Raw genomic sequence first — 14,101 nt, 5'->3', positions numbered from 1 at the left:
GATTGGCTGTTTCTTGCTTAAATGCACCTAGGAAGTTGTAGTTAATGTCTACTCTGATTCTTTTATGTGCACAGTATTCAAAACTCAACTTTTTACTAAAGACTCAGATATTTTCTGATGCAGTTGTTCATCTTTTGTATCTTTTGATGGTTTAATCAAGAGATTCATGCCAATTGAAACCGCAGAAGAGCTCAAACTGTGAGTCACTAACATTGTCTATGGGAAAAATTAATGAGATTTTTATTTTCAGACACACTGTTTAAGCCATTCATTACTATTTCACTCTTCCATTTTTGATATTATAAAGCCCTAAAAAGAGACAAGACCCTCCAAACTCTTCATGTTCAGTATTTTTCTGTTTTTGTTTTGAGTATTGATTCAACAAACCGACTGTTGCTAAGCTATGATTGAACAATGTGGAGATTCAAACTATTTTACATTAGTAAACTAGCAAAACATAAGTGACTTGCTTCAGTTCATAAAAATTGAAGTGTGTCTGTTTTGAGTCCCTTTGTCTCCGCAGCAGCTGGTATGATGGTTGTGACGTCAGCGCTTCGTAGAGCAGTGTGTCACCGCTTTAGCAAACTGCTCGCAGTGAACCCGCCCGTCAGCTCCAACACCCGCCTCCTTCAGCAGCTCGTCCACTAGAAACAGAGTGACACGCCTGTCAATCAAAGGTTGCTTTAAATTTAAATGTTTCTCTGAACATTATGTAAGTATTGATATTGAAGCCATATGTGATGAGACTTATGCTGCATTTACTAATATCACAGTTTCTGTAATTATGATCAGCTGTTGGTTCCAGAAGTGTTTTTCCTTCATTCTGTATTCACATTTTAATATTTTCTTTAAAATATCTCCTCAATGTTAGTGAACATAGAAACACAGGACTCTCCCAGATACTGTCCCAGTCAAGTTATGACCACCAGTTTTAATTATTTTGACTTTGCTTATGAGAAACTGTGTTTTGTCTGCCGTTTAAGCATCATGGACCGCTATAAATACTACAATACCCATGAGCCTCGGCTGCCGTTTCTATGGAGAAGAAGCCAGTCAGAGGAATGATCCAGAGAATTCAAAACATTGTTGAAGTTGTAACAAATGTGGTTGTAAACATAGTTGCTTATTTCAAGTATGAAACTGAACTTAATTTACATTGCAGATTGTTTTCTCAACAGTGTAATCTGTAGTGTCACATGACCGAATTTTAAGATCAGTGATTGAATGTTTTTTGCACAAACGCACCTTGGGAGTCTTAGTTAACTTCTACTGTGGAGTTTTTATGTCCACAGTCTTGTACCTTTGACTTTTAGATGTTTTCTAATGCAGTTTTGGGCTGCAACTAACAATTCGTTTCATCTATAAAATGTCAGAAAATTGTGAAAAATAGCCGTTACAATTTCCCAGAGTCAAAGGCGATATCTTCTTATGTCTTGTATTGACCAACAGTCCAAAACCCCAAAATATTCAGTTCACTATCATGTATGATGGAGAAAAGCATTAAATCACATTTGAAGAGTTGAAAACAGCAAATGTTTGATTAAAAAATTGTTAAAATGAATATTTGATTTTCAAAATAGTTGCTGGTTGATTAATTAGTTGATTGATTGTTGCAGCTCTGATGCAGTTGTTCATCTTTTCTACTGATGATTTAACTGGTGCTTCATCAGGAGCAAAACCTTTGAGTCAAAGCGGAGCTGTTTTGGAGAAGTGGAGCTACATGGTTAAATGTTTTGGTTCTAGTTGAAAGCATGGATGGAAGTGTTTCCAAGTCTGACTGAGATAGAAAACAACAAATGAGAATCATAATATGATGATTATGGCTGCAACTAATGATGAGTCATTTGTCGATTATGTTCTCAATTAATTGTTTGGTCTACAAAAAGTCAGAAAATGTCGATCGCTGTTTCCCAAAGCTCAAGGTGACGTCCACAAATGTCTTGTTTTGTCACCAACCCAAAAGATATTCAGTTTACTGTGATAGAAACCAGAAAATATTCACATTTGACAAGCTGGAATCAGAGAAATTGGACATTTTTCTCTTAAAAAATGACTTAAAACATTTAATTCATTATCAAAATAGTTTCAATACAACTAATTGGTGAATCGACTAATCATTGCAGCTCTAATGATGATGATGGAATAATATGATTCTTTCCTTTGTCTTTTTTTTAAATGGGATAAAAGCTATATATGAGTTTTCATCAGGTCTGGATTTAAAATATAAATGTTGTGGAGTCTAAGAGCTACATAACAGGAATAAAATGAAGGAACAGAGAAAAGCAGAACAAAGGTAAAATATGTGGCAACAATACAAAACAACACAATGAAAGTGCGCTATAAAAGACTGACAGGGATCCAGAGGATTAAAACATTATAGGACATTACTGTAAATTAAATGCCAGATTAAAATGTATCTATGTGCAGATGTTCTTCATACTCTTACCCTCTTTATCAGTCAGTTTCTCTCCGAGCCCGGTGAGCTTAGCCCGCAGCTCAGAGGCGAGAATGAAGCCTTTCTGCTCCTTGTCGGCCATCCTCATGGCCTCCAGGATCTCCTCCTCCGGCGCCTCCTGCTGGAGCTGCCGGTGCATGATGCTCAGGAACGTGGAGAAGTCCAGTTCTCCGGCCCGATCTGAAGGAAGAAAACCAACAACTTTACTTTTAGTGGACTGGTCCTCATCTGTCCAGAATAATAGATAAGCTCAGACTTTTATTGATGGCTGCAGGAGAAATGAGCTCGCTGGAGAAGTTAGAAGATTCAGTGTGGAAAAAGAGATATAACATCACACAGTGAATGTGAAATAAGTCGTTCAAACAGTAAAGCAATAAAACAGAATGTAAAGAGCTGAGCTGTTAGATAAGCTGGTAGCAGTTTAAACATGTTAAATAAACTGTGCAGGTGGAAACTTTGAGCAGTTAATTAAAGCTGATTCATACAGAATTTCCCCTCATTTACTTATATATTTATTACACAAAGACATCACAAGAGAAAGTCAAATATCAGTAACCTTTATGTAGACATACAGAAATATTAAAACCGTAATAAAAATAGAATTAATCTATTGCTGCTGTCAACTGAAAGCTTGAACTTTGCAGGAAGGAGAGGAAAAAATGTTTTTTGGATTTATCTTATAAGTTCTAAAAGCCAAAAGGTTATCTATTTTTTTTAACCATCAGACAAACAGGTATCTGTCAGTAAGTTGAGGTGAAAGTGTAGAAATCACCAAAACATCAGTTAAATTTTACGGGAGAGACAACATATATCAAATGTGAAATCTAAAAGAGAGGATACAGTAAGTGAATTATTATATAATTTATATTTGTACATCTACTTTTACTGATTTTTATTTTTACTTTTGTGAATGCGTGTGTGCTGATGTTCATTTGTTGTATTTCTGTATTTTTAAACTGCTTTAAAATGATTTTATCATGATGATCAATTGCTTTTATGTTGATGTTAAGCACATTGAACTGCATTGTAATGTTAAAAAAAAAACAACACACATTGTCAAATATATGCAATTTTTGTCATGTTAGTGTGGATCAAAAGAGCAGTGTTGGTCTTTGGTTCGACACTTTAGTCCAGAGTGAAATATCTCAACAGCTATTGACATTTTTAACAGACATTCATGGTTCCCACAGGATGAATCTTAGTGATCCCCTCCAGACGTGTATTAAGCCATGTAAAAATACTGATATGGTTTTTCCACAAAAAAAAGTGTAATTACCATGTTAAAATCCTTAAAATGGCATGTACTCCTTCTCCCTCTTTAAAAATGACAGAATATATGAATGTGCCTGAACAAGACGTCTCCTACTTTCAGACTTTCAGTGAGCACAGAGAAATTTTCCAGTTTCAGTAGCTGAATGTGAAAACAAACTCTGCACATATATCTTTCTGCAATGACACTCAAACATCCAACGGTAGCAACAAGAAGAAAAACACACTTGAGTGGAGGGTACTTGAAAGTCTCTGGTGATCCTCCAACTTTTCATCAAGTGCCACCAAAAGGTCAGAATTTCCACTTGTCCAACACAAGATACTTCTAAAATTAATTAAGATTTCTGTTATATGGGAACTATTATGCTTTTCCGTATTTGAGCCATATATATATATATAATGTTATAATGTTGGATGTTCATATTAAACGTGGCCAACGTGTCAAATAATGAGGCAGAAGTAATCCCTGTGAGTGAAAAGCACTGGCTTCAGACTGATTGCTCAGTTTCCAACAGTTTTTTTCTATTTTCAGCCTGAGCCAAATGTTGGCTCATGAACGATTTCTTTATATGGTCATCTGCTCTGCTTTATATGGTGTTTTTCCATTGTTCTGTGGGTAGTCAGACCGAGCCGTGACTTGAGTCGAGCTGGCACGCTGCGAGTGTTTTTCCATTACACGTCAGGGCAAAGTAAAATTAGTTGTTTACCTGTTAGGAGGTGTGCTGGTCGTCTGCAGCTCTTCATTAAACGTCATCGTCACTGTGGCTGTTTCTGTTTGCATTATTTCTAACAAGCTCTGCTAATTCAGTGAGACACACGTTTAATTTCCTGTAAATTCTTCACAATAAAAGTCTCCTGTTTAGTCATTTAAAAGCTTTTAATATAAAGCTGTAAAGCAGGAAATGTTGTGTTTTCATCAGCAGTAACTTAACACAACTCTGATTCAGGTGCCCCTCGGCAGGTTTCCAGAAAACTGGCCAATCAGAACAGAGTGGGCTCATCGGGAGGGCGGGCCTTAAAGAGACAGGAACTAAAACTGCCTGTTAGAGACAGAGGCTGGACTGAGGGGCTGCATAAAGGGTCAGTATAAGATAAATAAGGAGTTTTTTGAACTGTGAATCATGCAAAGCTACCCTGGTGGAGTCCAAAAATAAAAATATAGAGCTGTAAATGAGTATAATAGGTCCCCTTTAACATAGCATGCTAACATGCTAATGTTAACATGTTTGAGTTTCTTACTGCTTTAAAACTGCCTTTAAAACTACAGTTTTTGTTCCTCAGAAATCATGTTTTGTCTGTCATTTTATGACAGCTAAAAAAAAACAAAGCCCCCACAATACTCAGAGTGCGGAAGGAGGAAAGTATTGAGAGATGAACTAACACAATGCTGGTTTTGGTCTTTTTATGGGATTTATTGACAATAGAACAAAAAAGAGAATAGCACCAGCCTTATCCTATCCTAAAATACTCGTTCTTATAGCATGGTAACATGCTAATTGTACACATGTTAATTCTTAATGACTTCAAGGACCAGTGTGGAGGATTTAGTGGCATCTAGTGGTGAGGTTGCAGATTGCAACCAACTGAATACCCCTCCCCTCTCCCTCCCTTTCGAAGCATGTAGGAGAACCTACAGTGGCCGCACAACTCGTGAAAAATGCAAAAGCCCCTCTCTAGAGCCAGTGTTTGGTTTGTCTGTTCTGGGCTACTGTAGAAACATGGCGATGCAACATGGCGGCCTCCATGGAAGAGGACCTGCTCCCTATATAGATATAAAGGGCTCATTGTAAGGTAACGAAAACACAACAATTCTTATTTTCAGGTGATTATATACTAATTATAACATACTTATAAATATTATAATCCATTTCTGCCATTTCCACTAGATGCCACTAAATTCTACACACTGTACCTTTAATGACAAATTTAGAGAACTGTGCAGTTTTGTCAGACGTACACGCTCTGTTGTTGCGTTTCTGCTCTCATTATTTTGGACTGATGCTTCTACTGATTATTCTCATCCTGTGATCTTACAATGAGGATGGATGACGAAAGTGTGTGTTCAGACACACTGATGATGATGGAAAACAGTAGAAATAAGATCAGAGGGGAGCTGTGATCTCGATTCGCAGGAGGAAATCATTAAAATGGAGTAAACAGCGCCAGCTGTGTCCCTTATCTCGTGGTCACATTGTGTTTTGTTTGATTACCATTTGCTTTATTTGTAATTCTGCCTCGTTAAGCATCCCTGCAGTGACCCACATGAATCCTTTGTGTCCGTTTATGTCATGCCATGCAAGGTGATGAAATGTGCTGCAATTATTTCAAATGCAGAATGCCAGCATTAACAGGCTGCATTACAATTTTAAAAAATTTATAATTTCATTTAGCAGGCGCTTTTATCGAAAGCGACGTACATCTGAGAGCTGATACAACACAAGCAGGGATCTAGTCAGGAGAGAACGACACGGTAAGTGCCATAAAGCTAAGTTTGAGTCTGATAGGATGTAGATGCCAACAGGTGGTGCACAGAGACAACGCATAGAGTGAATAGATTTCATTACATGCAATATGTCCATATCAGTTAGATCAATAGACAGAAAATAACCTCAACAATTTTCACAATTGATTAAACATTAAAACTACAATATGAACATTATATTTTTATGTGGAATATGCTTCTGTGACAGAGATATTCCCTTCTCATGTTTTTAAGTGAGCCTCGCCCTTCTATCCAATCAGAGAAGGCCAAGTCAGCTCATGGCTGTCAATCAATACGTGAACATATTCCCGGGGCTGTATTTATCAAGTCATTCCTAACTGGTGGAAAAATCTCAGAGAGATTATTTTTGGTCCTCCTTTTAGGACTAGGAGCATTTTATCAACTTTCTTAACTTAGGAAATCACTTCTTTGTCAAAAAAAGAACAGATAGTTGTAACAGGGAACACGTAGCTTAACAACAGTAATGAATCAAACAGCGTTTGAGGCAGCGTTCAGTTTTTATGCTCTACATATTTGGAACAAACTCCCAGAAAACTGCAGGTCTGCTGCAACTCTCAGTTCTTTGAAATCAAGGCTGAAGACTGTTCTGTTTGTTGCTGCCTTTTATTAAACCAAATTAGACAGTTAACATCTTACACTGCGCTGTAGCTTTCATTCTCCTGTTTAATGTCTTATTCTAGTCTAACTTATTTTTTTATTTCCAATTTAACACTTTTTAATTGTATTTAAATGTCTTTTTATATTGCCTTGTGTTGCTTTTATATTCTGTCTTGATGCCTTTTATGTTCTATGTAAAGCACTTTGAATTGCCTTGTTGTTGAAATGTGCTTTACAAAGAAACTTTCCTTGTCTTTAACTGTGCTTATACAGATATTGCGCATGTGGAAGCGACTAAAACATTTATGAACACCATCATGTCTCCCTGGTTGAATCAGCTGATGAATCTCAACTTCATTACAACAGGTCAAATATTTTTTATAAGGTCTCGTATTTTTTTTAGGCTGTTTTAGAGATGGGTAATGCACTGTGAGAACAGCCTAACACTGTGTGATACTACAGAAAAGAAATATTTTAACATAAGTTAACAGGAGTTGCAGTTGAAGAGGAACTGGACAGTTGAGGAAAAGATATCAGAAGATACAGTTGTGACCACATCGCTTAGTTTGCAACATGTAGCTGTGCAATATGTGCAAGATGCTGCAATGTTATGAGAATTGTAAAACAATGTGGTTGAATGAGGCTGATTTCACACAGCTGGGTCACATTACGCCTCCCTACCATTTCAATTTACTTAATAGCCTACATTCATTTTTTAACCCATGTGAGTGGCTTTGTTTACAGTGCGTGAAGGCTGAATGGTGCGTATATATCTATGTAAGAGAATCATAGTTTCTGCTTTGTGTCCTAAAACAGAGACGTCACCTTACTGAAAGTAAACAGAGCTTCATAAATGAGTCTTAAGTCCGACTCTGAGGTTGGAGTATTTTTAGTCCTAAATTAACTTGACTCTTTTTCTAATTTCCAGCATTTCTACTCTGTTTTTTAGTTGAAAATGTTCATAAAAACAGGTTGATGGGACACACAATTAGTGACAGGTGTACCTATGTCGTGGCTCAGCAGGTGTCGTTGGACCTCGGAGGGGGTGGGGTTTGACCCGAGGCATCGCATCACTATGATCAGCTCCCGGGCTTCGATCTTTCCCTTCCGCTGACGGTCGTACAGAGAGAAACACTCCTTAAACTCTGTAACAACATGACATGATCACACACACACACACACACACACACACACACACACACACAGATGATTTGTTTAGCCAACCAACCTTTGTAAAGAAAATTAGACTAAAGAGCAGCAGAGATTTGCACATCCAGCCTGTATTAACATGAGATGCTGGATGAAAGAGTCATGAAGGTTCAGAAAGGATTAACACACACACACACACACACACACACACACACACACACACACACAAGCACACAGTGGATTAAAGCTTCTTTCTTAATACTTCATTACATACTGTACAGTGTAGTTTTGGCCTGACGAGAGTCTTCAGGGTGAAATGTGACATCGCATTAAATAAAGTATTAACAAAAAAAAGCATCAAGGAAGTTCTAATCCACTTTCTAGATAATCCTTCATGAAATATTTTAAATTAAAGTTAAATGAGTTAAGCGCAACTTACACCAGATATGAGAGATTTTTAGCCTCTTTTAGCTCCAAGTTTTTGTTTTGTGGTACATTTACAGTCTGATTCTGTCTCAGTGTTACTAGACAATAATACAGGTGCCTTGTGTTGTTTTTCCTTTTATATGTTTGCAACATCCTCTGTGAATTGCATGTTAATTTCAATTTCCACCAGGTCAGACCAGGACATCTGTTCTGTTGGACCATTTTCGAAAGTATATTATAGTAAAGTATGTTGTTAATCTAGACATACAGGATGTATACAGCTGTAGAATAAACACTGTATATATAAACTTTAGCAGAATAGCTGTTGACGCTGCAGAAACACCCAGGAAGACACTTTCATTGAACTTTTTATACAACCCTCATCATGGAACTATTTTTGAACCATTACAAGGCGTCTTGCTGGGATGTTACATCACGCAATGTCTCAATGTTTTCTGGGAAACGAGGATGTCCTGTTAGGTAAACACAAAGCCGAAGAACACAATATCTCTTCCACCCCCTTTCAACTAGAGACAATCATTTCCATTTAGTGTCTCCTCATTAGTCTAAAAACTGTGTTCAGATAGCGAGCCATTGTGTTTAATCACATTAGCGGGTCGTGGAAGCCAGCCAACAGATCACTGCGTGAATCTGCTCAGCTTGAACAGGAACAAGTGCTGCTTTGTGCAGAGGCAGGCACACGGAAAACTCTGCTGTCTGATTAAATACCGACACTGCTGCTACTGGCTGGAGGAAAAATAATCTCATAAAAAAAAAACTACTAGATTTGTTTCCTGTGTTGCCATAAACTCTATTATACAAAAACAAATGTATCAGTCATCTGAAAAGTGGCTGTTTTTGTTCCATCAACACACAGCAGTCATGACTAATTCCTGTCTCCGCTGCAATTCGTTGCATTGTCTTGCACCTGAATAATTTGCCTGGATGTGCACACGCTTGGTCCCTTCTCCTGTAACTCCTGTCTCCGCCCAGCACTAACGTAAAATGTGTAAGAGTCTTACCATTAATCTGATCCTGCGTCAGGAACTTCGCCTGTGATGAAAAGAGAAAAACAGCATGAGTGAGGGGGAGACGAAGCAGAGAGTAAGTACAGTAGCAGGTGAAATCAGCGTGAAGCGTCAAAGAGGACTCTGTAATTATCTCACCATCGTGGCTGCGCTCTGAACTCTGCTGGCTGTTACTCAGCTCAGGGAAACTGATCCAGGCTGCTGTAAGATGAGGAACGTAATGGAGGTGGATGGAAGATCCTGGCTGGGTGTCTGTTTTTGAGAGGCAGGACAGGCGCAGGACACGTCCCTCCATCTAAAATTTAAGATTCTCCATGCGTCAAACTCATCAACTGATTCTTCTACTTTTATATTTCCTACATTTCCCAGAATGCCAGTTGCAAACCCACAGAGAATGACGTTAATGACCTTTAGTATGGGCCAGCATACTCAGAATTTGTTGTTTTTTATGTTTATTCATTTCATTTTGTGTTTTCTTAAGGTTGAGGTATTGTTTCTCCTGTTAGTTACAATTTTTCAAGTGTGTCTTAAACCAGCAGTCAGGTGTCCATATGAACAGTGAAAGAGGTTTTCCTCGCTGTAATCATTCCTCCTGTTCATACTGGATATTAAAAGATCCTTCAAATGTGCTTTCAATGGAAGTGATGGAGGACAAAATCCACAGTGTGTCCACACAGTCATTTAAAAGTTGATGTGAAGCTTATATGAGGCTTCAGCAGTCTGAGGTAGTCATATCAAGTGGATATCTGACACATTTACAGTCTTTTTAGCGTCGACATTTGTAATTACACTAATAACTAAAAATCCAGCCTCAGAACAGACCCTTTCTCAACAGTTTGTTCACTTCATAGCCTATGTTTTTAGATTAGAACAGTAATTTTTTGAAAAACAGTAATCTATGTTGCTGAGGTTGTTCACGTTGTCCATTGTCATATTTCGGATCTGATTCAGCTTCAACATGTACGGGTGTATTTGAGAAGTTTATATTTGGAGTAAAGAACAAGAAAAAGGAGTGAAACCCTGCTGCTATCATTTGTTTTTTTATGTAGCCTCTGGAGCGGGAGGAAGTTTCCTCAGGCTGACCAATCAGAACAGAGTGGGCTCATCTGGAGGCAGGGCCTTAAAGAGACAGGAGCTAAAACAGCCTGTTTCAGACAGAGGCTGAACTAAGGAGCTGCATAAAGGACCAGTAGAAGATAAATAAGGAGTTTTTAACATAACTCATGCAAAGATATTTCAGAAGAGCCCCAGAATATAAATATAGAGCTGTAAAAGTTCAGAATATGTCCCCCTAGAGTGACTATTAATACAAGCACAAATACATGTAACACAGCTGGCTTGAATGTTTATGATAAAGTGGATCAATAATTAAGGTTTGAAGTGAAAAGTCACTATCTCTCCATCTGCATCTGCAAAATATTCCCACACCTGGGCCAGAGTTTGTGTACAGGAATGCACATTCTCCTGTCAACTTAATTCTGCTTGTGTGTTTGTATATATTATATATTTATGTGCTTTATTCTGTCTTTTTGGAGCACCTTTGGAACGCCAGCTGAGAAATAGCAAATCCTCCCTTTTAGTAAGATCCTCAAACCCTCTACCCGTTTCTACATTCTGGTCTATTTTCCGCTCCTGTGGGTGTCGAAACGCCTCTCTGATGGATTTCTTGACGTGTGCTGAAGTGTCGGGAGTAAAATAATCAAAAAACACCACACGGCTGAATTAGATAAAGCTTTATGTTCTGCTTGGGTGATGTTTTTCCTTCCAAAATGTGAATGACTCAGCTGTAATTCGCCACACGCCTCCTCAAAAAAAAAAGAAGTATTAACCATTAAGAGATCATCAGGCAAATAGAGCAAACACAAATATGTGATGCTGAGAGGAACCGCAGAGGAAATAAAATACGAGCGAACATTACACTCGGATTCATTTAATTTTAATTAGTTGCATTTTATTCAGAACACTGATGCATTGTGGGCATGCAGTGGGACTACTGAAGGTTGAGTAAAAACCAGAAACATTAATAAGTAAATTGAACCTGCTGTATTGATGCAGTATTAATGACGCTTGTTGTGGTGCAAGTAAAAGTCTGCAAGAGGATTTGTTGTTAGAATATTATCAATATTTTATATCTACAGCATTGTTCAATTTGTTTCAACTATGTTGTATATTTTCAGAGATGAGGGTGAAGATGTTACGAGCGGTGGAGCAGGTCGACCCAAATGCAGAGACTGATTGAGGCTGAAGAAACTTTTTATTTTGAGGTAGTGAAGGCAAAAAAACAAAAGCTGGCTGAGCTGAGCTGAATACAGAATGAGACTGAACACCCAGAGCCAGAGGATACAACACAACTGAACTGAAAACTGGGACTAAAATACAATCTGAATTAATGAGGGAATGGGGACCAAACTGAGAACAAGCAAGGAGCTGATAGGCTGAGAGGAAACACTGAGAGCAGGACAGGGATATTGAGCCTGATGCAGGGCAGGTGTGGAGGGAAAAACAAGCTGGGATGGAGTCCAGGAATTAATAACTTAGAAAGCTCTGATACAGACTGAAATAAAAACAAAGACACACTAACTAGTAAAGGCAACTAAAATAATTATAATGCCAGAATCTTTTAAAGACACAACAAAACCAGAAGAGAAAAAATAAACTTAATCGGTAAGTTCACATATCCTGATATTAGATCTCTGTCTATTTACTTGAAATGAACAGAACACACTGCACACTGACGGGCATAGTTTAACAAAATATACATGAAATAACTACAGAAGTAACACTTTTCTCACTCGGTCCAGTCTTCACAAAACAAAGAGAAAAAGTCTGAGAGCATCTGGACGACGATTGCAACTAAAGAATATAGAGTCAGACTCTCTAGAGTCTCTAGAGTCAGTGACAGAACATATGAAACATATTTAAACACACAATATGTCATTTCAGCCGCTAGGGGTCTCAATGAAAACAATAACAAAAGACGGAGTGTGATGACGGTGTGAAGTAGCAAGGGATCATGGGAGTTGTTGTCTTCATTGTTAAATAACCAGCTTCACCGGGATAGGATTACTCCAGTGTTAATCATTCGGGATGTTTTTACCGGGAGCCGAATTATCCGCAGAGGTCTCCTCCTCTCCAGAACAAACGTACACGCAGATTAAAATCGTTAAAATACTAATTAAAGCTGTTTCACCGAAAAAAATCAATATTTCTCCGACGATGTTTGGTGACCACCGGACTTCCTGGAGGGGCTGTTAGCCGAGCTGCTGCTAACGTTTGTCCAGTTTATTTCTCTGATAACTTAAGATCCAGACGTCCAATGACTAAAATCCTTCTTCCGGCTAAAAGATATAGTTAAAAACGACCTAAATTTATCATGAAAATGTGGCTTAAAACTGAATAAAAGTCAATTTATAACAGTTTGTGTGGAACAACCACAACGCCGATGTATTATCTTGTATGTGTGTAAGTTACTCTTTGGTAGACGCCATTGTAGCGGACAAACACAGCGCCGCCGTGTGCATCTTGTGAGTATTTACTCTTTGGTAGAGGAGGTATGACGCCATTGACATGTGACCAAATGAAACGATCCGTTACTTTGATTAAATTACAGATTTCTCTGGGTTTGAAAATTGTTATATATATATATATATAAACATAGGTGTAGTTGTTTTTAGACATTTTAATATGAAATAATTACATATTATAGCTTTAAAGTACATTAACGAGAACATGAGAAGAAAAGGTTAAAATCTCCCAAAAATGAATCTTTGTTCTAGGAGATCATTCTCTTGATTAATTGATAATTGTTTGGTCTATAAAAGGTCAGGAAATTAAATAAAATGCGTGTCATGATTTCCCTGAGCACCAGGGGACGTCTTCAAATGTCTTGTTTTGTCCGCTCAGCAGTCCAACATTAAAAGATATTCAGTTTATAATGAAATAAAAAAGAGCAAAGGAGCAAATCTTCACATTAATGAAGCTGGAAAACGAGAATATTTTGTATTTTAGCTTAAAAAGTGATTTTCGATTATCAAAATAGTTACTGATGAATTTTCTGTCGCTGTTCTAGTTCCATCAGGTGTGACTGTAAGTTTTTATTCATTTTGTTCATTTTTGATTAATGATAATCTAGTTATTACTTTCTATGTAATCGTGTTAAAGAGGTTTCTTCAGTTAAGGTAAGGTTTTTACCAATAACAGTTTCATCTAAAGTCATTTAGTCTCAGGAGCTGTTTGGGTTCATTAACATTACACTGAATATGCTGTTAGTGCTGCTGGTCCCTCCCTTTACTTTTATTTATATAGCACCTTTCAAAACAGTTACAATACACTTCACAAATAATACAGACAATACCCCCCCCCCCCCCCCCCCCCCCCCCCAACACCATAACAGAAGAAATACACACAACAAAAAAGATAAAGTTAATGCAGAAAAGCAAGTTTATAAAAACGATTAATAGCGATTTAAAGTAAGTCAGCGAGGTTGTAAGACGAGTTTCATCAGGAAGACTGTTCCAGAGTTTTGGGTCTCCTTTAGTTTTAAGTCTGGATCTGAGGACTGGTAGCTAAGTTTTGTAGTGAGACCTGAGGTTGCATGCAGGTAGACAGAGTGGATTTACGTAACCCCCCTTATCATCATGCAGAGATACATTTCTAACAATATGATACCTGAGA

The 14,101-nt window shown here is 37.8% G+C and overlaps 1 protein-coding gene across 1 annotated transcript; it reads right to left on the bottom strand.

The window, feature by feature from the left end:
* Positions 1-223: 223 nt before the first annotated feature.
* Positions 224-9,655, bottom strand: calml4b (calmodulin-like 4b). The gene is made up of 5 exons (XM_042411391.1): positions 9,566-9,655; positions 9,422-9,452; positions 7,829-7,969; positions 2,447-2,635; positions 224-644 (listed from the first exon to the last, which is right to left on the bottom strand). Exons 1-5 carry the CDS (start codon positions 9,566-9,568, stop codon positions 547-549), a joined length of 462 nt encoding a protein of 153 aa, XP_042267325.1. The 5' UTR covers positions 9,569-9,655; the 3' UTR covers positions 224-546.
* Positions 9,656-14,101: the final 4,446 nt, after the last annotated feature.

The sequence above is a fragment of the Thunnus maccoyii genome, chromosome 5 (genome assembly GCF_910596095.1).
Source record: "Thunnus maccoyii chromosome 5, fThuMac1.1, whole genome shotgun sequence".
Classification (NCBI taxonomy): domain Eukaryota; kingdom Metazoa; phylum Chordata; class Actinopteri; order Scombriformes; family Scombridae; genus Thunnus; species Thunnus maccoyii.
Note: the sequence above shows the minus strand (reverse complement) of the source record. Positions and strands in the feature narration are given on the sequence as shown.

Coding starts and splice junctions, on each gene's coding strand:
- calml4b (XM_042411391.1), bottom strand. Junction 7,970..9,421: donor GACGCAGGATCAGATTAATG/GTAAGACTCTTA, acceptor ATGTTGTTACAG/AGTTTAAGGAGTGTTTCTCT. Junction 645..2,446: donor GAAACTGACTGATAAAGAGG/GTAAGAGTATGA, acceptor CTCTGTTTCTAG/TGGACGAGCTGCTGAAGGAG.